This window comes from Mchenga conophoros, linkage group LG3 (genome assembly GCF_057382185.1).
Source record: "Mchenga conophoros isolate Kocher_MC1m ecotype Shallow Benthic linkage group LG3, M_conophoros_male_GT1.1, whole genome shotgun sequence".
Lineage (NCBI taxonomy): Eukaryota > Metazoa > Chordata > Actinopteri > Cichliformes > Cichlidae > Mchenga > Mchenga conophoros.
Window position 1 is genome coordinate 23,573,306 of NC_140528.1, and position 23,162 is coordinate 23,596,467.

The window sequence follows — 23,162 nt, forward strand, 5'->3', positions numbered from 1 at the left end:
CAGGACTGACAACCATCATGTCCAAACAACATTTTATATACATTTTCTTTATTTACTGTATTTATTTCTCTATTTATTTTATTTTGAATGCTGTGCATGGTCCAGTTATCGTAGAATATCTTCAGTTTATCATTAATTCTGTTATTAAGCATTGTGCTGTCGTTATGTGTCATGGCATGTGGTTGTACGCAGCCCTGTTTGTTCATCACGTCCCACCGGACATAGAGAATTCAATTTTGGAATTTCTTTGTGATTTTGCAACCATTTCCTGCATCTTACCCAAATATGTGGACTCGTAGCCCCCCCCCAAAAAAAATAAACAATAAAAAGAGAGGACATACAGGGTTTTTCTGCAAAAGACTGCCAACTCTCTTAAAAACTATTTAACTGACTTCAGTGACTAACAGCCTTTCCATTGCACTTAAAGGGAACTTACTGAACATCATAGGAGCCTGATTTACAAAAACATTGTCAAACCGACTCCGAGGTTTTCACATGCGAAGTCGTCATATAGCTCCCATTAAAACAACAGTGCCATTTGATTCATTACTGCAGACAACTGCTAAGTGGTTACAGTGGGAATGTGAACAAAACAGAAATATAACAAGAAAAATATGATTACAAGAAAGTAAAAGACACATATGGCATGGTTAACAATGTGCTATCCTTTGCCACAGACCAGCATGTGCACAGGATTCACTAACAGAGGTTATAAAAAAAACAGCTACTGTTACATATGCCTTAAACCACACGTTTCCTTTCCAGCACAGTTGTTACTATGAAATCTACCACACGGACAACAAAAACACATCTCCGATAACCGACTGCAACCTTGTTGTTGTTGCTGTTCTTGCTTTGCCAGCCTCCAGGTGGCTAAAAACGTCACCCTAGCAAATTCACACAAACAGTAACTCCCTCTCATTAAACACTGTTTCACTTTGTCAGAAGACATTACAACACATATGTTGCAGTGTTCTGCTTATGGATGGATGGATGGATGGATGTTGCAGTGTAGTCGAAATGTATTACTTTAAGTGCAGTCACCTGGAACATCTTTCCACGTCAAAAAACCAATTCTAATGCATTAATAGAAGAGCATAAGAGGTGAATACAAAATATCAGCGCTACAATATATTGATTCACCACACTGACAGGGCCTTGCCTGAATTCTTAATAGCTAGGCTGAATTCACTATATAGTACAGCCCACACTGATGGACAACACTCGACCCTGGCTTCTGACTGAGCAATAATAACTCAAATTCCAGATGTCAATCAAAAACCACATTATTATCCAAGGCTCAGTGCTTTCTTTTTTCCCCCAGCAAGGAAAATAAGTTTTCATGTAGTTCATCAGTAGTGTCAAAGCCTCAGTTGTCAGCAGCGTGAATTTAATCCAAGTCCATAGCATTTCTGGAACTGGTCAACCTAGTGTCAGCTCAAAGTGACTGACTCATCTCTCTCCTGCCCTGCAGGTCATGTGTCTCAATTCTTTCCTGAATGTTGCTGGATATGCCTGACTCTGTAAAGAGTAGAATAACAAGCGGGAGCAGCTCAGGAAACACTTGTCAAAATGTAAAAATGTGCAGGGTCTGGTGACAGTGAGTGAGTGCCTAGAGAGGTGACGGCATGTCCAGCTAGACATTTGTTAAAATGAGAGAATTTTGATTCATTTCTTTTCTAGGGTTGCCACAGTGTTAGATTTTCCGATTTAGGATATGAAATGTTCTGGTCAACAAATCAATAAATGTGTTTTACAGTGTTTTATGGATTGGGAAACAGGGCCAGTGTGAACTGTAAGTGCAGGAGGACTGTTGGCTACAACCGGCATACTTTTTTTTCCTGCACTATAAGCCACACTTAAAATCCTTTAATTTTCTCAAAAATCGACAGCGTTGATGCTTTATCAGGTGTAACTATTAAGTTCAACATCCAAGCATCCATGAAAACAAAATTTATTAAATTTAACGGAGTTAGAAGTTAGCTCACTAGTTCCACCTAAACATGATATACATGACTAAGAGATTTCTGAAAAAATTTAAATGTACAGCTCTGCCGTCCCTTTCGACATAAATGAAGACAGAAAACTAAACAGCAGTGACATTTATAGGGTTACTGAAGCTTGGCTAGCTGGTATAAAATGATATGCTAGCGACACAGCTATGTTAGCATAACATAAACACAGTGAAGCTAGAGGATGAAGGCTAACTTTTTTCCACTCATAAAAGTTAATGTGAGGGTTCCCGAGGGTTAGGGACAAATGCAATCGCATGGCGGGATGCTGTAAACGGACCAAACTTCAATCAGGAGAACAACTGAGGTAATCCATCCACAATACAAAGGTTAGTCATTAATATGCTGCAACAACATGGGAATAGAGCAGCTGCAAGAGAATTCAGCATTTATGAATCAATGTGGATTGGAGGAAGCAAGAAAAATGAGTTGACTTATCTGACTGTTTTGTTTCGCTTAATGCGCCTTATAATCCGGTGCGCCTTATGGTCCGAAAAATACAGTATATTAAGTAAGTGAAAACTAGCACTAATAACATTAAAATATATTAAAAGGTAAGACTGTAAAAGCACTTAGTTAAAGATGCTTAGTTAAACCAGCCTGTGCAAATTTCATTCAATTTGTATAAAAAAATATAACAACAGAAGTCTTGAGTGTTCAAACTTTTTGATAAGCTTCAGCTCAGAGCGCTTGGAAAGCAGATAGTAGAGGATAAGAGCAGACACGAAACTGGTAATTAAGTTAAGAATCAAGCCCTTAACAGCTTGCCTGTATCCAGTACTTCACTCAACAGTGTAACAGCCAAACTGCACCTGTGTGAGTTCATTGTGGGAAGCGAGTCTCTGAGTGTGTGAGAGAAGCAGCTGCAGCAACAGAAGAGTGAATGCCATTAGCAGTAGTTACTTTAATCAGCCGTAAAGTGTGCGGATAAGCAGAGTAGTTACCGAGAGGGAAGAAAGAGTGATAAACTTTTTAAAACTAAAACTCATCACCAGTATAATGTGACATCTGTAATTCTGACTCGAGGTGATTATAACAGTGAATATTTTGTCATCTGAGTGAACTCAGAGCCATGCTTTATAAGTTCTTTCTTACCACCAAGTTGATTCGAACAGTGACAACCAGTTTTAGCCAGGAGGGGAACTTGGCAATGATTTTTGTGATGAAGGATGCAATGGTGTCTCCATAGTCTGGTTTGTGGAACTCCGCTTCATTCAGCCCGTCTATTAAGATTATGTAATCTTCCTCTGGAATCCTTCGCTCTGCAAAGACATTTACAAATAAATTAATATTAAAATACTATGAAATGAGATTAGTGGTCTCATACACGATGAAAATGAAATAGTGCAATATACAACTACAGTGTTTTACCTTTCCGAAGGTTGGCCAACGGTTCCAGGACTCCTCTCCGGAAAGCAGCCATGGGGTCTTGGACACAGGAGCGCAGACTGAGCATGCTCTGGAGGTGGGGCTCTTTCAGCAACAGCTCCCGGTACGCACTCAGTTGATGAGCTCTGCACAGAAGGGCTGCGATGCTGTGCACAAATTCTGGGACCAAGCAAGTGTACGTGTTATCTGCCTGGCAATAATGATAAGCCACCACCTGGAAGACAAAAGGAACGAGAACAAACGCGAGTGAAGCCATTGCTTTTTGAGAATCAGGAAGAATTAAAAATATGATTCACTGACTGATGGGTACATTTGATAACTTTAAAGCGTTTACAAACACCAACATCTCTGGTGACTGAAAAACTACCATGACAAAGTAAGTAAGTGAGGCTTTTGATACCAACAAGCCTCCATAAAACTACATATTATCTCTACAATGTCAAAGACATGATTTTATCCTTTCATTATTTCACACAGAAGGGATGATGAAGAGATTGGGCAACGGATGAAAAGCTATAAAAAGAAGTGAGTAGATCCCAGGTGGATATCTAAAGGTAGAATCTTCTGTACCTGAGCAGGTTTCCGCAGCATTCAAAGGAGGTCTGATTTAAAAGGAAAATGTAGGGACAGAGGTGGAGAAGAAGGAAGATGACTGTACTAATTACAGTCCAACCTGGAGGAGCTGACACACTTCCAGGCCCACAGGAGGAGGAGCAGGTGATCGGTTCCTCTGACGGCTCAACCTCAGCTGTTGCTGTTTAGTTCTCCACAGAAAACCGATGACCAGCTTCTAGAAAAATGACTAAAGCCTCAAGATATGAGACTTTTTTTTTTTAACATTTAGCATCAATAAATGTTTTGGACCCAAACTTCTCCCCACAGCACAGATCTAAATGCATATTTATGGTTCTTTCTTTTTCAAATAATAACATATAACTCACATGCCAATAAAGGCACAATTAAAGCTAGCGCAAATTAGAAAAGAGGGAGGTAAGATTTTAAAAATTATAGCTGAACTCCCTGGATGTATATAACCCATCTTTAGTAAGGAAAACATGTGACATCCAGTCAGAAGATGGACCAACTGAAACAATAACACAACCACTGATTCACATCTTCTCCAGAAACTGTCAAAAATCACGACCACCAGAATTTTTCTCTGATGTTATGCTTTACCCTAAAAGCAGCAAACGTCTGAGAGAAGTCCGAACACTCCTTTCTGTCATTTTTGCGTCACGCGTTTTTTGAGCTTCATCACAAAGAGGGAAACTGATATATTGAATGCCTATTATTGTACAAAGTCAAGTAACCTGCTGTGTGCATGAACACAACTCTTAATAAGCCCCCTACTGCAGTGATGATTTAATTTAGCATACAAGTCACGCAGACTACCGCCTCATCAATGAGCAATACGAATCTCGACACACGATGATGCAAGGCTCTGCAGTCAAACCTCGGTAGCTCATCTGCTGGCAAAACAATAAATGCATTTTCAGAAATGTTACCTAAAGGCACGTCTCGATAATAAGAATAAAGCAGAAAGGGTAGTAGCCTCAGTGCTCCTGTTATGAGACCACTTTTAAATCAATGATTAAAAAAGCACTGGCAGAATCTGACAGAAGCTGCTCAGCGTTGCATCACACATCACAGGAACAGAGCCCCTGTGAAGGCGCCTATTGGAAACACTTTTCACCATAATTGGCTCAAGAGATACTGCTTGAGTTTCACAGACATTTACATGAAGCTCACTGCATTACCCTAGCTGTCTGGTGCATGAACTGTCCCCTTTGACAGGGTCACTAATTAGGAGGCCTCCCTGACAGGATAAGAGTATTAAATTCTAAAGGTGTTAGAAGGACAACAGGTTGTAATCAGTACCATTAAACGCAGCAGAATCAGTAGGAGACGTCACATCCACTGAGAAAGTCCTTCACAAAGCTGCCACCTATTAAATTACCTTACAACCTACCATCACAGCACTATTCAAACTCAACTGACTACAACAGTGGATCACAAATCTTCTCTGAATCCCGGTGGCCCCCAATCATCTTTATTAGACCTGCTACAAGGCAATAGCAGTGCCAAAGTCATCAAATGGTGCTTTTAGCAAGCAGTATTTCCAAAATGTAGTGAACGTGCACCTGCTATGTGACTGAACCCTCAGCAACACAAGAAGAGGTGGTGCGAGTAAAGATGCGGGAGTGAAAAATCGACAGAGAAATTTCAGTGGAAACAGAGCGAACAATTCCAAAACTAAAATAAAAGAGTCGTAGGCAAAAACCGCACACTGCTTAGTCGGCGTGCATCGAGAGAGGAACATTTTAAAGTGAAACATCGAGGACTTGTCTGTCCACTTCACAAGTCTGAAAGAGAAAGATGTGCAGAAATATGCTCAGTGTCTGGTATGCATGTTTGGGGGGGGGGTTTCGGTCACAGACAAGTGGTTAACAATGTTACTGACGGTGTGGGGGAGTAACAGAACACATGTAAAGCTGTTACCGTGCAGTACTTTATATCTTGTGAAAAATGTTGACAAGCTTATACAAGAAAACACTTAATCTTCTGCTCAACAGCGCTGACACGTAAACTTCCCAGAGAGGCAGTATTTAGACTTTATTTTGCGATCCTTGTAACGCCAGAAAAATCAACAGATGGAATATTCATCTGTCAAAAAAGTAAGCACTGTCCTCAGTAGTCAGTGTTGCTCCGCTTCATGGAATTTTGAGGATCCTTATCATGTTCAAACATCCCAGTTCAACACTTGAACAGGCGGCCTTACAATATATTTAAGCACCTATTTGAAGTTGACACAGGAACGGATACCAACCAGTAATTAAGCAGTAGTAGTGCCATACATGTCGGTATAACTGATAGCCGCCTAGATAAATGGTGTTGCTATTTGAAACGTGTGTTGATGTTTGTAAATTCCTAAATGACGTCTAATATTGATGAAGCTGGCTCTGTTTGACGTTGGAGTGTGTTTACATTCTGTGCTCTCAGGTCATGGCTGACAGGGCTCGCTGTGGGTTGTTGCTCCCTGAGGAGGTTCTAATCACTGACTAGTAAACTGCAACCTACCCTTATTGTTATGTATAATTTTATGCATCATTCAACAGAATATATCACAATTATCTGTGGTCACTATTAAAGAGGAGTTTTCAGAAGTCAGACTGAAGCTGTTGTAGAAGTACTTGGTAAAACCTGAGATGCTTTTTGGTCGATTTTCCTTCTTTTTCCTTTTTTTTTTTTTTTTTTTAAAAAAGAAAGGAAGAAACAACAAATCCATCCATCAAAAACAAAAAATAATCTACTCACTGTTGAAAATTGTTAAAATTACTTTTTTTGATCCAGTGCACACACCAAACATTTTTTCCCTGAGTAAACACCACCATAACTAGTGCAATCTTTTTTCAGCTTCTTTGATTCCTGCTTCTTTGTTACTGTGAGCTCTCTTAGATGTTGAAAGGCGCACCTTTGCAGCCAGGCGTTTGACAGCCTCCTCCCTGTGCCGCTGCATCTCGGGAGTTCCTGGGCAACTGCTGGTCCTCAGTGTGTTGGCAGCACTGGATGGTGGAGTGGGCTGTGGAGGCTGGCTGAGAGGAAGTTCTGTGCTTTGTCCTGGGCCAGCTGGAAGACATGCACATGGTCACCAATATATAAAGTTATTACATTAATATAAACTAACATCTCTCTATATATGTATATGCTAGCATTAATAACATTAGTTGTGTGTGAGGGCATTCTTTTGTAAGGTAAATGTAATATTAGTCAACTTGATTTTATATTGCCAACGAATATATAATTACTTCCCTCCCACACTTTGCAAGCTAATGTTGAAATGAAATTATAATAACATTAGCTAAACACGAGCAGTTAATGTAGTGCTCACATCCAAAGGCAAATACTAAAACTAATTACTTTTCGGGGAGGCGCTGGGACTGTTGGAGGCGATCTGACGCATGCGTCCTCCATGGCAGCTCAGCGCCACAAGTCGGGAGATGATGGCCGTCTTCCCATACCCCACGCTGCCCACCACCACAGCACCGTGGTTCTCTGTGGACTCGCCGGCCTTCAGGACATCTTCCAGATGCTGAAAGAGCCAATCTCGGCCCACAAACACAGAATCTGTGGTGATGCTGGGAACCTCGAACAGCAAAGGTTTGAGCATGATGTCCACGGGTTTGTAGGGAGCAAAACGCGCTGAAGGAAACGGGAAAAGAAATGAAACAGATTAAAATTGTTTACACTACTTCTATTTTTTTCCCCCATGTCTCCGGGAAGTTAACAAATGATTACTTCTTTTAAATGCTGGAAACTTTACTGTAATAAATCGTTTTCCGTTGCAGTTAACCTACAAACATGCTTTGAGCATCTCCCGCATTCTTCTTCCCAGAAGGAGCCACATACATGAAAAACCCTGAACACTGTAGAGGATACATTTTCAATTAAGTGGAATCAGAGTGAAGACCTGAAAGAGGACTCTTATCTGGTCTACTTCAGCACTAATTAGATCTCATAACACTTGTTAACTAACATCACTAAATGACTGCTACCTTTAGTGCTAATGCACCTTTCAAAATTACAACTATCACTGCTGTTAGCTGCTAGTGTTTTCACCTTGCGAGTTTGCCTGTGTTCACAAAAGCCTATTGTAATTGGAGGGGCAGTTGAGAGTGTTTATATTGGCAGGTGTAGGTCTGTTTATGTTTCTAGTGCCCTACAATGAAACCAAAAAGCGAACGAGCTGGTTCTGAGACACTTGAAATGATCACCACCTTCTACTATACCAGCAAAATAAGTACAGTGTTTGAAAAACTCTAACTTGAGCAAAAGGAGTATCGACGGGAACTAGAAAAAGAGTTATCTTTTATTAACCTCTCTTTATTGGATCCCCTTAGATTTCAAATCCATCTTCTTGAATATAAAGCCCCTAATGACCATGACTTGCTTTTTCAGTATCCTAAGCCGGAATGACAAGCAGAGGCTAAAGCTGCTTCGCTCCTGTGGAACCAGCTGGCTGTTTAGGGTTGGGAGCCAAACCCAATCTCTAATTTTAAGATTAGCCTCAAAACCTTTCATAGATTTATAGTTAAAGCTCGCTCAGCTAACGTCTGAATCACCCCTTACTTATTATGCTGCGACAGGCCTTTGCTTTCAGGAGGCCTCACATGGTGCACCGACATCCTCACCTCTTCTCCATTTCATTGTTCATGCATGTCAGTTTGTGTATTCTCTCTCCCACAGTTGAAGCTTTTCTCCTTCTCATCTTTTTTCCCCCCTTTCTTTTCACTCTCCTCTCATGGCAATCAAACGAGTGCTGCTCATCCCGAGTCTAGTTCTGTCGGAGGGTTCGCCCAGTCAAAAAGGAAGTCACTAAATGTTGCTCAAATCAGAACTGTAAGGTCCTCAGCGTACTAGGTTGAGTTTCCTAAGATGGCACATGTTGGGATTTTTGCAATATATGAATACAACTGCAATGAACTGCACTGAAATGTTGACCTACTGTTGCAAAATTTAGGTAAAGGTGGTGCCATCACACCCAAATCTGAAAAACAAATACCATAAATCATATAGATAGGGCTGGATCAGCTGACCCTGAATCCTCCCTTAGGTATGCTGCAATAGGTGTAGGCTGCTGGGGGATTCCCATGATGCATTGAATATTTCTTCTTCAGTCACCTTTCTCCCTCAAGATGTGTTAATAGACCTCTCTGCACTGAATCATACTTGTTATTAATCTCTGGCTCTCTTCAACAGCATGTATGTTATCCTGTCTTCCTTCTCTCTCTCCAACCGGTTGCTACAGATGGCCGCCCCTCCCTGAGCCTGGTTCTGCCAGAGGTTTGTTCCTGATAAAAGGGAGTTTTTCCTTCCCACTATTTCCAAAGTGCTTGCTCATAGAGGGTCATATGATTGTTGGGTTTTCATCTGTATGCGTTATTGTAGGGTCTACCTTACAGTATAAAGTGCCTTGATGCGACTGTTGTTGTGATTTGGCGCTGCATAAATAATACTGAATTGAGTTGAACTGAATCTCCCATAAAATTTATAGAAAAGAATCCAATTGTTTAAGATTGTTGCGTATGTACGAATTCATGTAGAAAAAACCTGCTCAGAACCACTGACCATATGCTTATGTATCAGCTTCATGTTTGAGACTGAGTGAAAATGAAAGAGGACATTTTCAAAAGGAAGACTAAATAGTCTGAGTATATATCCAGTGATGACTTATTCAGTAATTCATGTTCCCATGAAATATTTAATCTGCAGGATCTCTCAGAGGATTCAAAACACATAACCAAGATAAAAGTTAGCTGGGAAAAAAGGCATGATTTAAAAGCCAAAAAAAGGCTTTTGAGGATAATGTTAATACCCATAAGTGCTGCATTGTTTACATTGCAGTGTTCAAGTATTTGCACAGTTTTGTTGTTGGCTCTGCACTCAGACGTGGTACTTTGGAAACTTCAGAACTACCGTTGGCTGCCTATTAACTTCAGGGTTTTTCAGAGTCATACCACATAACATTATCCTATGTACTGCGATATTTTACACGTTTATTTTACAAATATCTCCCCTGAGTGCCTACAGCAGTAGTATGAATAGCCCAGTCACCTTTAGCGTCCTGAGGGGGCCTTCCTCCTGTATTATGCCAGGGTAGGCGAATGGATGTCCGGAGGGGGGTATTGCGCTGTTCATCAAGAAAGCTCAGGTCTTCAAGCTTTGTGGAACTGGTGGCTGTAGACAAGAGAGAAGACATACACACACACACACAAAGAGTGAAGCTGACAGTCTAGTACCTCCCGAGTACATTTGTCATCACAACTATAAAGAGAAAGACAGAAACACACACTAGAGTAAAACCTTGTGGCACTTATGCCATGTCTGAGGGTGGATGAGTGAGGAAAGAACAAAGCCAGTGCGCTCTGACATTTGCAGGGGCAGTGTGAGCAGCTACCAGCATATACTGTGGCAGGAAGAATAGCAGTATTCTAAAGTCAAGAGCAATATGCACCGATTCTCTTTGATTTGAGCTGACAGCTGGACACGATATAGCAATGAGAGGTCCATCCCCACAAGCACGCCTGCTAGGCTGTACGGAGAGGGCAGATTACCTTTACCTTTCATAAAACTACAACGAGTTATAGAAATGCTTCACCGCGGGTTTGGCACTCATCACTGTCAATCTACAGGACGCACAGGTGTAATCTCAGGACTTTTGTGTACTACAAACTACAATATCTGTAAGTCATTTGACGTGAAATGAAATAATAAAATTAATTAAAACCAGATCACAACTTGAGTTGTTATGGAGTTCAAATCTACTGAGATTTCATTAGGATTTAGCTTCATTTTGAAGCAGAGAGAGAACAAGTCTCAAAGCAGGCAATGATTTCCATCCCCAAACACAGGATATCTCCTGAAACTACTAGTCTACAGATTAAAACCACTTGATGAGCCAGTGATTACAACTCAGCTTTTAATTTGAAGTCTAAGACACGGTCTGTTAACATAATAAAAATGTGCATTAGTGCGGCGAGGCCTCTCCTCCAACTGCTGCTCGTTTTTCAACTATGCTATCGCCGTTGCCATCCACGCTCTCCTGGGCTTAGTGAAGAGCAGAATCAAAGCCTCTCTTCTTCTTCTTTATCAATATCAGCTGGGAAAGACTGTCACTAACGCTCACTTCACTCCCTCACTCGGTCGCTAACTTACTCTCCGGAATGTCCCGCTAATTAAAACCGGTCTGCTGGCAACGGGAACTGAGGAAGCTGCCATCAACGCAACTTTGACTGGAACAGGAGAAGGGCCTGATGTTACTTTTACTGCAGTGCATTGTGCATACACACACATCTACACTGGATAAAGCTTAAGGAATTGCAAACAAAGAGAAAAGAAAACAATAAAAGCAAACGCGCATGACCTGGAAGACCTTTTGCTGTAAAGCAAATGCCACCTTTCATCAGCTACAACTACTTACATCTAAGACCAAAGCAAGGAAGGATGGTGGGAATTCTCAAAGCCCTCTCTATCTCCCCAGTGACGAGATACTTGGGCAGGCATACAGTCAAGTAGGCAGGGTGTAAACTCACAGCTAAATCTCTGGAGAGTGTTCCCAGTGGACGAGGGCACAAAAGCGATTCCTCCACCCCGGTGCTCCCATGCCGGCACTCTGGCAGCCGAGCCGAGTGCTTGGCTGCTTCCTCTCTAGTGTTCAGTCAGTCACAGCACCCACAGCATTAGGCACTTGCTAAATGAACGCGCTGCCTTCCAACAGAGCATCACCCTCTCTACAATTTTAACACGTATGCGTACATCATCTCTGTCCACATGCTGCACGTACACACACACACATAAATAACTCGGTATGCAAGCAGCAGAGGGGGAAATTGAGAATATTAGAGGAAATATAAACGGAAAACCAAGAGATTCACTTCGCAGTGGTTGATTAAAGTTTGTTATCCAACGGCTGCAGTATTAATCAACAATCCAGACTGCACAGAGATGGGGTTAAAAGAGGGGAATGTGGAAAAAAATGAAGGCGAAAAAGCAGCAGACTCATAAATGAGTGCAACAAAGAGTATCACGTGGATTTTGTGGGAGGTATGGACAAGACTCAAAAGAGAATAAAGAGAAAAATCAGCTTTATGCAACAAATCGCCACTAAATCCTCATGCTGACACAGGAGGGCCGCAAGATGTCAGTCTATTTCCCCCCCTTCCTTCTTTGTTTTGCATGGAATAAAAGAAATAGCACAGTAGAGCTTTATTCAACAGACCTAATCTGTCAATGGAGTGCCGAGCACAATTTTAAAAGGGGCTTTCAAACGGATTGATCTGTAACAGATTTTATTTTTCTCCTGCTGTGACAGCTGGACCAAACAATTCTCTGAAAAAAGGGCACGTTAGAAGATGTCTCTGTGACCTTTTCATGCTCGAGAAAATGAATGGGCTTTCTTTCCTCTTTTTGTTTTCATTTTAAACTCTGCACTAAACAGATCAATATATACATGAAGCCAGAAGCAGAAGTGACTCCCGTGTCTACCTGGAGACATCGCACACACTGTTGGCATGTCTTTAAACATGATCACACAGCCTAAAACAATACAATAGACCACATGGTCTCAGAAACTACTGGGAAAGACAGCAAATGAGAGCAAATGAGATAAATCAGTGTGAGATTATTAAATTTAAGGGCTACGCCACTTTATGAGTTTGTAATTACTGTGTGACCTTTGCAAACATCTTTAAATCATAGGTTGTATTTATGTGGAAAAGGTTAAGATGATTTTAGTCGTTCTAATAAAACACAAAAGCATTCAGATGTTACCTCATCAGTGTTTTAGTAGACAAACAACATATCCTCGAATTTGCCTGTCAGCAGTCCACAGTCTTGGCTCCGTTATCATTCGTGAAGAGAGCCCGGCGCACGAGCTTTGCCAGAGGAATGTATGACTTTGGAGTACAAGCGAGCAATGAGTGCGCCATACCTGACTTTGTCTCAAACCACAAAGCTCTGCTGAATAGCTAAACACCACACAAGCATTGTAGCACCATTCCTCCGCCACGGTGACCCTCACTCAAATCTCCCTGTCTGAGAAACCCAACCACAAGCAGCTCAGGCTAAGATTTCAAAACCATGGAATTCCAGTGGCCAACACTAATATGGCCCTTTGACTCTGTAAGCCTTTATAGAGGAAAAAAGAAAAAAGCTCAACTCCAATTACTCAAAATTAGGATTCTTATAAACTGAGTATATCACCTCAGAGAGGAGGTGAAATTCCATCAACAACTCTAGTTTATACAGAAGATCTTACAATAGAGGCGACAGATAGATGTAAATAGTGGATTGCAAATAATAAAACAAAGAAAACACCAGAGCATAGAGTTAATTTACAAGTGCTTATTACTAATCCTGATGCTGAAATTTGACATCAAGTTTAATTTACCACAGCACTGCTTTTTGGTTTGATGGAACTATTTGGGGGAAACAGGGCAGACTGGCTTCACTTTCACAGAAACTGATATAGAGAAGTTCACAAAGCACCTGGAAGCCCGGGAAAAAGCTGTTCCCATTTATTTCAGGCTCTTAGTGCATCTTACACCCAATGCACCTGCCACGTTTGTTAGATTTAATGAACAGCTGTTGTAAACATGATTACACGTAGATTATTTCACGTATTAGATCTTTAAATGCAATATTTCGATGCCAGATGAAAATCAGTAACAATTTTAACAACCTTTTAAATCTGCCTCAGCAGCAGTTTCCTTTAGGAGGTGGACAGTAATATACAATCCCTAATATAAAGCTCTGCTAAAGACAAATCTAAATGAATTCATGTTGTTCTTGTAACATTTGTGCAATTTGTCACAGGACATGTTGGCACCAAAAAGTGGCGCTCCCACCAAAACCTAGGGACACCCACGCTACATGCAACATCAAGGCAGTGCAAACGACAGTTCTCAGCAATATGCAGACATTCCTTCTACATAATTACGGAGACTTCAAGAGGCCCAGCAATGCATCTGTTGATCGGCATCAGACAGATGGCCAAAATACACTCTGACACTAAGAAAGTGTGACCTTTGTCCAACAACGAGCCATTTTACAAACAACTGTCTGGTGAGTCTTGATTTCTGCTGTGACACTTGAATGCTTAAGGTGAGAATTTAGCTTAAACAACATGAAAGCATTGATCCATTCTTGGTGGTGGTTCTCTGCACTTTTTAGCCTGTTAGTACCAACTGAACATGGTTTTAAATGCCACAGGCCACCTGGGTATTGTTGCTAACCATGTCGATCCCTTGTGTCCAAAGTGTACTCATCTTCTGTCTATAAAAACGAGTTTACAGTACTCACTCTACCTCCACAGTCACCAGATCTCAATCCAATAGAGCACGTTTGGGATGTAGTGAAACAGGAGATTCACATCATGGATGAGCAGCAACTATATCATGCCATAATTTCAATCACTCTGAGGAATGTTTCCAGCACCTTGTCTTTTTGGTGGAGATAATCATAAGATAAAATTAAAAACTAATAGCAATACTGTAGCATGAAGCAATTATGCCCTAAATGAACTCATGATTATTTGTTTGCTTCTGCCTTTAATCTCTGTGCTCCTATTTAATATCTATCAATAAAATAAAGAGAAATTTATAGATTAACCAGACAGCTCATTATCTCAGATGCTGTTTCACAAACACAGGACAAACAATAGTCACCAAGGTTCTGGCACAGAATGAATGCACTAATGATGAATACATATTATGTTTCGCCGTGGTAGCTTCTTTTCTCTCATTGCTTCTTTAGACTCGTTACTTTTTGGGGGTTTTTACCGAATACAATTTCCTTGAACAGAAGTGCCGTCTCTGCTATGCTGTGACCCCAAGAAAGATTTTACACTGTGTGACGAAACCCTGGGAGAGAGCATCAAGGACGCGATGAGACAACTTCATTTATGGCCTAAACCAATCTAAGGTGCGTGTTCTGCCGGTCTCAGAGGGCAACACTGCATAACTATGACATCAGCCCATAAACTCTGGGAGGACAGACAGACACAAGCACACCGGTGCTCACACGCAAACCAACACACATAAACAGCCAAACATTTTCTGGTCTGTTAAGCTTTATGAGCCACTGTGCGCCTGGACCGTCCAGGTTTATGTCACACACAATAATGATGAGATGTAAAAATGGTACGGACTCTTGGAACAATAGAATCATCAGGGAACAACACATCCAACTGTGGGCTGCAGAAAATATCAAAGCAGTGGCCACTGTGTAAAATACATGCGCAAGCTATGAGCTATGGTATGCAAGGAAATATCAGTACCGTGAGCCTACCATGTACTACTCCTTACTTCTTCTATAGCTTGTCCTCATCCCATCTTACTCCATTACTGCCTTCACAAGTTAAATTGCTTACCTGCTTCTAATTGTAAGGGCCTAGAGTGGACATTACACAGTTGCATTTCTCTGGTATGTTGAATAGGAACTGGGACTAGATTTTATCAAAGAGAGAAAACAGTCTAGAAGTAGACACACGGGAACTGTTACTATATTTCATCAAGAATAAACCCAAGGGAGGCAGGAGTCAAGTATCTGAACTTCAAAACATTGGCAGCTGCTACATACAGACTAAAGAGGTAAAGCAAAACAACATATTCAAGGAAGATTCTAGAGGAAAAAGTCTCATGAGGTCTTTTAAACTTTGAGTCGTCTCTGTCTAGGCCAGGTGTTTGACCTGAGTCACTCATGTTTTTATGCTTCTTTTCACAGCTCAGCCCAGGTTGCCCCTGCTGTGATTTTCCCTCACTGGCAGAATTGTCTGCTTTCAAAATTCAATGTAACAAACATTTCATCTGTGCTCTAAACTGTTTGTCTTTTCTTCTCTTTCTGTTTGCTCCTTTGAGTTGGACTCTAATGTAGTCTCACTCTTTTGTTTCTACAGCCTTACAGTTAACATACCACTCTGGTCCGTCAACGTTTATTCAAGTGTACATTCATTCTATCAACAAGCATGGGCAGCCCTGCTAATTATGGAGTAAAATCATTAGCATAAGCTTGCATTAACATTTGAGCCATAAAATATACTCCTGATTAGTTCAAGATTCACTTACGTGTCAAAATACAGATGCACCGAGTCTATGTCCATGCGGAACATGTACACGGCGGTGCAGGCAAATAGTCGCAATCAAACTTATAGCTACATGCTAATATGTTGCTAGTGTGAAGTATGTCAGGGAAAGCTGGGTATAATTCTTTGTGCCTCTTTGCAATAGCAGAGCACTTTATTTTCAACTAAGTGTGAGAAGATCTTGCAACTTACTGCAGCTTGAGGGAAAGTTTGATCATGTCTTTTGTAATAAAAAATAATATTTTGCATTTGAAAGGTAATTTTTGGGGGGGGGGGGGTCCTGCGCATCTCTAGTCAAACCTGTCCAGGGCGTACCCCACGAGGATAAACTGCAGGCAACGCCTCCAACCCTGAATGGGATAAGGAGTAAAGAAGGGAGGTGGGTGAGTGAGTGGATGATAAAAGCTGTACATGACTCATACTGTCAGCTTAGCTACAAACTGCATTTAGGCAAAATTATATATAGGAAAATGCTAAACGTACTGCTGTTTGATTCACCAAAAATAGGCCGAGGTCAAAAGCAATAAGGTATGAGGAGACCTGGGAATAGTATGGGTGAAAAGACATAAGGGAAAAGGGGGTGAAGGGGGAAATATCAACAACTGTGACAGCTGTGTGGATATGGTAAGCTGAACCACAACAGGGAGGCTCCAGGGCAGGAATGCAGAACAGATCAGCCAGACCGGAGCGTGTGCTTAGGTTTGACATGGCGAGGCAGTGGCGAGCCACACCACACAGCAGCTGTCTAATCCCAAACTTCTGCCTTGATACTCCTGTTCTGAAAAGCACAGTCCGTTCTTTGAACTATTGACTTCTTATTTCTTCTAAACCTACTACAGATGCTCTCACTCTTCGGTGTCTATCACTCGCTTGGATTAAACTGACATGCCACATGTCAGCCTCTGGCACGCCACATGTCAGCCTCTGGCACAGGTCGTATCTCACGGTTACGATCTTGACAGGCAACACAATGCAGTCACAGATGAAAAGTATACAGAGCATTTCCTGTATACTTCTTGAGCTCCAGATGTCAAGACCTCAAAAACCAAGGAGTCTTACCTGCTACAGAGTTTGGCCTCGGCATCATGAGGGAAGCTGATGTCTGTGGCGGGTACGCAATGGGTCCCTCAGGTGAGTGACTTGGAGGGTGTGGTGGCCCTGGAGCACCCGCAGATATGTTAGGGTGCTGCTGGTCTGTCCTGGATGGGGTGTCTGCAGGTGTTGCTGTGGCACTGCTGGAGTCTTCTTCGGCCACAGGAGAGCAGGTGTCCGCCCGCACGCTCTGTGCCAGGCCATGGCGACCGCTGCCTCTTAGGCTGCCATCTTTACTCCACTCCAGGCTGGAGCCGCTGCGGTCATCATTCTCTGAAGAACTAGTGATGGTGGCTGAGAGCAGATTTAAATTAAAAAAATTTAAAAAAAAAGAGAGAGAGAGAGAGAGAGAGAGAAGGGATTTTCAGCAAGTGAGGGAGGTGAAATGAGGGGAAGAGGCACAAGATATATCTGAGTAATGGTCTTTATGTGCGATGAACATTTATCCATCTTAATCTCTAGTGAGACACCGAGCTGTAATGGAACTTTCAGCTTTGAGTGGCTTGGTGGTTTTGCTGATTGCCCTATCAACAGTTCTCAGAAGCTCATTTTATATTTACAGCGATCGTCTTCCTATACTCGTGAAACTCGGAAAGTAATATTGCACAGATTTATAGAACGTAATGTATTGTTATTGTTAAGAATCAGCGTTTGAATGATTTGGAATCATCCAGTGCAAACAGCAACTGCAACTGCAACAACTAGTCGGAGGGGAAAATGCAAAAGAGCAGGAATAACAATATAAAACCAAACATGGACTTTTTTTTTTTACCCCTTCAGTTTAGACAGGTGTCTCTTCTAGAAGAAGAACTCCTTTAATCTCCCCTCGAGCCAACACAGCGACCTACCACAATCTTAAAAGCAAAGGAAAGGACTTACTCTCCATGATGACAGGCAGCTGGATACAGGAACATCAGCACTGTTAGTGGACTGGAGCCGGCCAGCCAGCTGGCCATGTTTGCATCACACACTACTAATCTGGATTTCATAATGGCGCAGCACGTTGCATCACCACTAATATTAATACAACAAACACATCTTGGACCCTGTGATTCCTGCGCTGGTTTCCTGGGCAAACATGAAGTCCTCTCATGGCAGCAGTCACGATAAACCCTGCTCGGACCACGGCATTAAAAGTCATCGTGATCTGACTGGCTAAACTACAGGACCTTGCTAAGAAGAATATGTAATTATTTATTCAAGCTTAGTGAAAATTTGAATTTTTATTTTATAAACAACTACATGCAGTCAAGTCCAGGCCCCTCGTGAAGGACCTTCTGAGGGAGCTGTTTTGTAAATGTTAAGACATTGCAAAGTCTCACTAATTCCATCAAGGAGCTTTTAATGCAAAACAAAGCCAAATTAATGTGCTTCTGAAATCAGAGTCAAAGTGAAACTTCAAAGAACAGAGAACATTAATCACAGGCATCAGTCTGACTTGTGGACGCACTGTGACTTTGTTCTTTCTTTTCCTTCCTGCACAATTTTATTAAGGAGTGTGGGTGGGATGTTGTAGACCAGTGGTACTTTACACCCCCTTCCCAAAAACACTCCACCCGCCCACTCAAGTACATAGCAGACTAGCATGCCATAGTCACCGATGTAACAATTTAATTTAACATCACTCTGCTGCAGATTTAAAAGCCCTCTGCTGCAGATACAGCTCAAGAATCTGCTGTTAGCAGTGAAGCAGCCAGTCAGTCACAGCTTCAAAGGATAGCTAAACACAGCTAATTAGACTCGAAAATTACATGCACATGGCATTTCATAGTTTGTAATGGGTGTACAATAAAGGGGTCGTAGAATTAGGGATCAAGAAGGGAAAACAAGCTGACCATAGTTATAGCACATGCTGCATTTCTGCAAAACTGTGTTCTGTCCGTTTCAAAGTTCAGGTGTTTGATAGTTGCTCATAACGGCTTCATTACTGACAGATTTTGATGCACAACTAGTGTTACTTTCTGCATGTCTGTGTGGGTCTGTGGGTTTGAGCAGCTAATGCACCCTCCCAGCAATCTGTCTGTGACCACAGCAAAGAGCTGAGAGAGACGGAGGCACCGATTTCCATTAAGAACTGGGTTTTATGCAGCATGACTTTACTTCATACCAGCTCGTTTCGCTAACTTTCCTGAAACCTGCTTACTGAAGTTAACAACCACACTTGCAGAGATGGCATTCTCTCACAAAACTCATTTTGAGTTAACTAAAGTAACGTAATTGCGTGCAACTGACAGCAACACATTTGGCACCAGTGCACATCTTATCCTGGGTGGTGTCAAAGCTGCAAGCTGGAAGATACTATATCGCAGCTTACATAAATTATTCAGCACGTTAGCAATGATATTGCTTTGGGGGGCAGAATGACTGAATCATGGTAATCATTTATGTCAACTCTGGAGTATTGGAAATCCAAATTGTTGTGTTGGATCTTGCTTTGGCATGCATTACTTTCTCCTGCATAACTATAATTTTCATCAGCAAGTCCGATATTCTTATTAGTTCAAGAATATCAGACAAATATAAGGGCAAGGGAAAAGTTTAAAATCTGGCACCCTGTCCTCTAGTCTAGGAGTGCAGTCAGGGAAAAAAAAAAAAAAGGGGGGGGGGGGTTCAACAGTGGATAAATACAGCATCATAGAGTTACAATTTGCTATTCATTCCTCACTCAGAATGGAATCCCAGCATTTTTATAGGCACTGGAGGCTTTGTGAGTAGAAACGGCAGTTGAATTAATGCATCAATAGACTATGCCATCTTCCTGTCAGCTTGAGTAAATCCCCTGACGTCTTTTAGGGCTATTACTACAGATACAGCACAACGTCACACTGTGGCAACTGTCACCTTAACGCCGTCTCATGCCGATACAGCTCTGTCTAAACCCAATGACGTACATGGGGAAGGATGAATATAATGTGACACAGATGGTATTCGATCCCAAAAGGTTTCACACAACGAGTAGTGACTGACACTGCACAGGTGTGTTTTCTTTGTTCTAACTCATAGTGCAGATGAAGCAAGTCAGATTGCAAATTAAAATTAGAAGAGCTTCACAGGAAGTGATTAGTGATTATAAGCAATGCTGCAAAGGGGACTGGGTGTCCATGCTAAAGTGCAAACTAATAGACTACTAAGGAATCAGCAGAGCTGTTGGTATTATTAATGTTCTCATCAAACCCAGAAACCAGTGCAGGCACTGGTAAGCTACAAGTGATAAATTGGAGGCTGGTGTTACATTTTTGTCATTGCTATGAGCTGTGCTACTAGTGCATCTCGCACCAAGCTGCTCAGTCATGCAGGACACATGGTTGAAAGGGTGAGGTGGGGACTAATTTGCACAGGTCCATGCAAACTAAATGAGGAGGCAATGGTGAGGCCATATTTCTGAGCTATGCACAAAAGAAATTATTTTCACTGAAAATTTCTTTTTTAGATTTATGTAATTTGGATTAAAAGAGATGATGTGAAAAGTAACAGTTTAATCAAAGACCATTCATTTAAATGAAATTTAAGTGCCACCTACTTCCACCTCTGACCTGTGTATAGCTGCTAGATTATGAACAACGTAAGACATTTTTAAATGCATACAGCGCAACCCTGAACTTCTGTACACATTACCCCGTAAAGAGTATTCAAATATCCTTCAAAGTCGACATTAAATGTTGTTTAATCTGTCAGATCCTTAGTACAAAGTACAAATGGACCAATCAACTGGCCAGGGATCGGAATCAGACGATATTCAACTTCTCGACATGGAGTAGTGACTGGCTGATCAGCTTCCAGTATGTCTGATTACAAGCCAGCTAGTTTCATATATGTGCACAGTGCCACAGACATATAGGCACACACACTCACAGACACACACTAACCTGTTGTTAGAGGCAAACCGCCTCACTGTGTTTCCAACATCAAACTCCACAGACCCTTAAATCACCCTCACCCAGCTGAACATTGAATATTTTAAAGAAGGTAAGGAAGAAGAAGATGTTGTTAAAGTTAAAGCTATCCAGAGCTCATAGCCAGCCCCAAGCCAGCAGCCTTGGTATGAGTAAAGATCAACACAAAAGAAAAATTCCAGAGATGAGTAAAAAAAAAAAAAAAGCGAGAGAGAGAAAGGATCAATGCCCTGTGATCTGGTGAAGTTCCTGACATTTGTTTTGGTATATGAATCTGTTGTACCTGCTTTATTTGTAAAGGTAAAATATGTCAGGCAGTGTGGATGCACAGCAACTCATTATTAGACAATTCTTTGAACTTGTTTCCAATAGACACATCATGCTCATCTGATCTGATCTTCTTTTGCTTCCTTAAAAAACCAGTCAGCTGCAGACCTTTTTGGCCAGAGCGGCGATAACGACGCCCAGGTTGGACAGTGAGCTGTTGATGGCGGTCATCTCTTTGAAACGGTCACCCTGAGACTGGCTCTTCACCATTCGCTCACTGCCAGCCAAGTCCACCAGGCACAGAGTGGCTACACACACAGAGAAAACCAACTCTTATAGGAAGCAGTGATCCGTTTTTCCTTCCATTAAAGGTAGTTTTAATACTTTACAAAACACTTCTTTTAGCGCTCAGGGGCTCAAACATTAACGTTGAGTCATCAGAGCAGATTTTGCACTGGTTACAGTAACAATAACTAACCAGACTAAATATTATAGATCCAAAAAGAAGAAACCACATTCCTGATGCTGGTACTTCCAGTGTGATACATTTGCACTTGACATCCCTGCCGGCATTAACTCCCTCAATATCCAGCTGGAAGACTGAGTGGGAGCGAGACGAGCGGTCATTCTGGGCTGTCTGGGCAGTGGAGCGATTCTGATTGGCCAAAGCAATCAGACGGAGAACCTGAGAGGACGAGGGAACGTTTTAAAACATAGAGCATCGATAAAGTTTGATGTATTTTCAAAGTTTGGTAACAATTTGTCAGCAGATTTGAAATTAATTTGTTCTGAGCTACAGATGTCTGTCTGCTGTACCTGATCCTCATTGGAGACCCGCTCATAGGTGAGATTAGTGATTGTCAATTCGTTGCTGGCTGTCTTGCGGATCTCATGCTCAGGTCTCTTGCTGGACTTGCCGGTGAACACAAGGTCCCTCAGGGTCTCATTGTAAATTTCGACGAAGCTCGCTGTGAACGTGAACTGTGAAGTGAGTGGGGGTTAATGCCCCACACTCTTTTCTGTCACTGCTTTGAATGCACAGACTGGTCTTAATGTTGATCTTTGTAATCTTCAGTGTTACGACCCGGCTCAAAAGCCGCAACATAAAAACAGAGATGAATAGCAGAGTGTGGGTGAGAAGAGGTTTCATCCTAAAATGGAAAACCAGGTTGGCTAAAATGGCTGGTGCCACCAAGGCAAAGACTAGTGCACTGCCGGGAAGCTTGCCTCAGGTATGCTTTTATCCACACCTGACTAGGTGTGGCCAATTAGCACCAGCTGAAAACACTGAGACGATTAGAAGCTGCAGAGGGACGTAACATTCAGTATTGATATTTGTAAATGTAAACTATGAGGATTTATTTATTTTTAATTCTTTTCTTTTTTTTTCTTTTTTTTCCCTCTTTTTTTCTTTTTCCAAATAAATGTCCCGATTGAGTAATGAAACTAACCCAAAGGAGAATTCTAACAATATTAGACAGGCCATTCAATATGCTTTATCGTGGACAACTCGTGGCTAAAAACCCACACACACACACACACACACACACAAACCTCTAATCAAACATGAAAACGGATAATCCAGCTGAAGCTTCAGACAGCCGTCAGACAGTGAAACACTGCCATCTGCTGGACGCGAATAACAAAGACGCTGCTTTGACGGGTGAGGGAGTTTCAACAAGTCTGCAACGACTCAAGCATCAAACTACAGAACTATTCTAGCGGACATGGTGCTCTAATGACTGCTTCATTAACGCAGGTCAGAAAGGATCAAACATATCAATAAATCATAAAACACAAAACGTCTCTTATTGCCCAGGGCTCAGGAAGTGAGTGTGTTCCTTATAGCCTATTAAACCTTAGCAGGTTATT

The 23,162-nt window shown here is 41.7% G+C and overlaps 1 protein-coding gene across 4 annotated transcripts in view; it reads right to left on the reverse strand.

The window, feature by feature from the left end:
- LOC146577744 (protein TANC1-like) overlaps positions 1-17,436 on the reverse strand; it is a 44,241-nt gene extending 26,805 nt beyond the window's left edge. For 2 of the 4 annotated variants that reach the window (XM_085268309.1, XM_085268308.1), the window contains exons 1-6: positions 17,098-17,193; positions 10,014-10,136; positions 7,320-7,601; positions 6,874-7,028; positions 3,384-3,615; positions 3,108-3,274 (exon numbers count right to left, since the gene is read on the reverse strand). In XM_085268309.1, the coding sequence (XP_085124435.1) occupies positions 3,108-3,274; positions 3,384-3,615; positions 6,874-7,028; positions 7,320-7,601; positions 10,014-10,136; positions 17,098-17,125 (987 nt within the window). In that variant the 5' untranslated portion in view covers positions 17,126-17,193. Of the gene's footprint in view, positions 1-3,107; positions 3,275-3,383; positions 3,616-6,873; positions 7,029-7,319; positions 7,602-10,013; positions 10,137-11,491; positions 11,858-17,097 lie in introns of those variants that run through there. The other 2 variants (XM_085268311.1, XM_085268310.1) reach the window with 2 other exon arrangements.
- Positions 17,437-23,162: the final 5,726 nt, after the last annotated feature.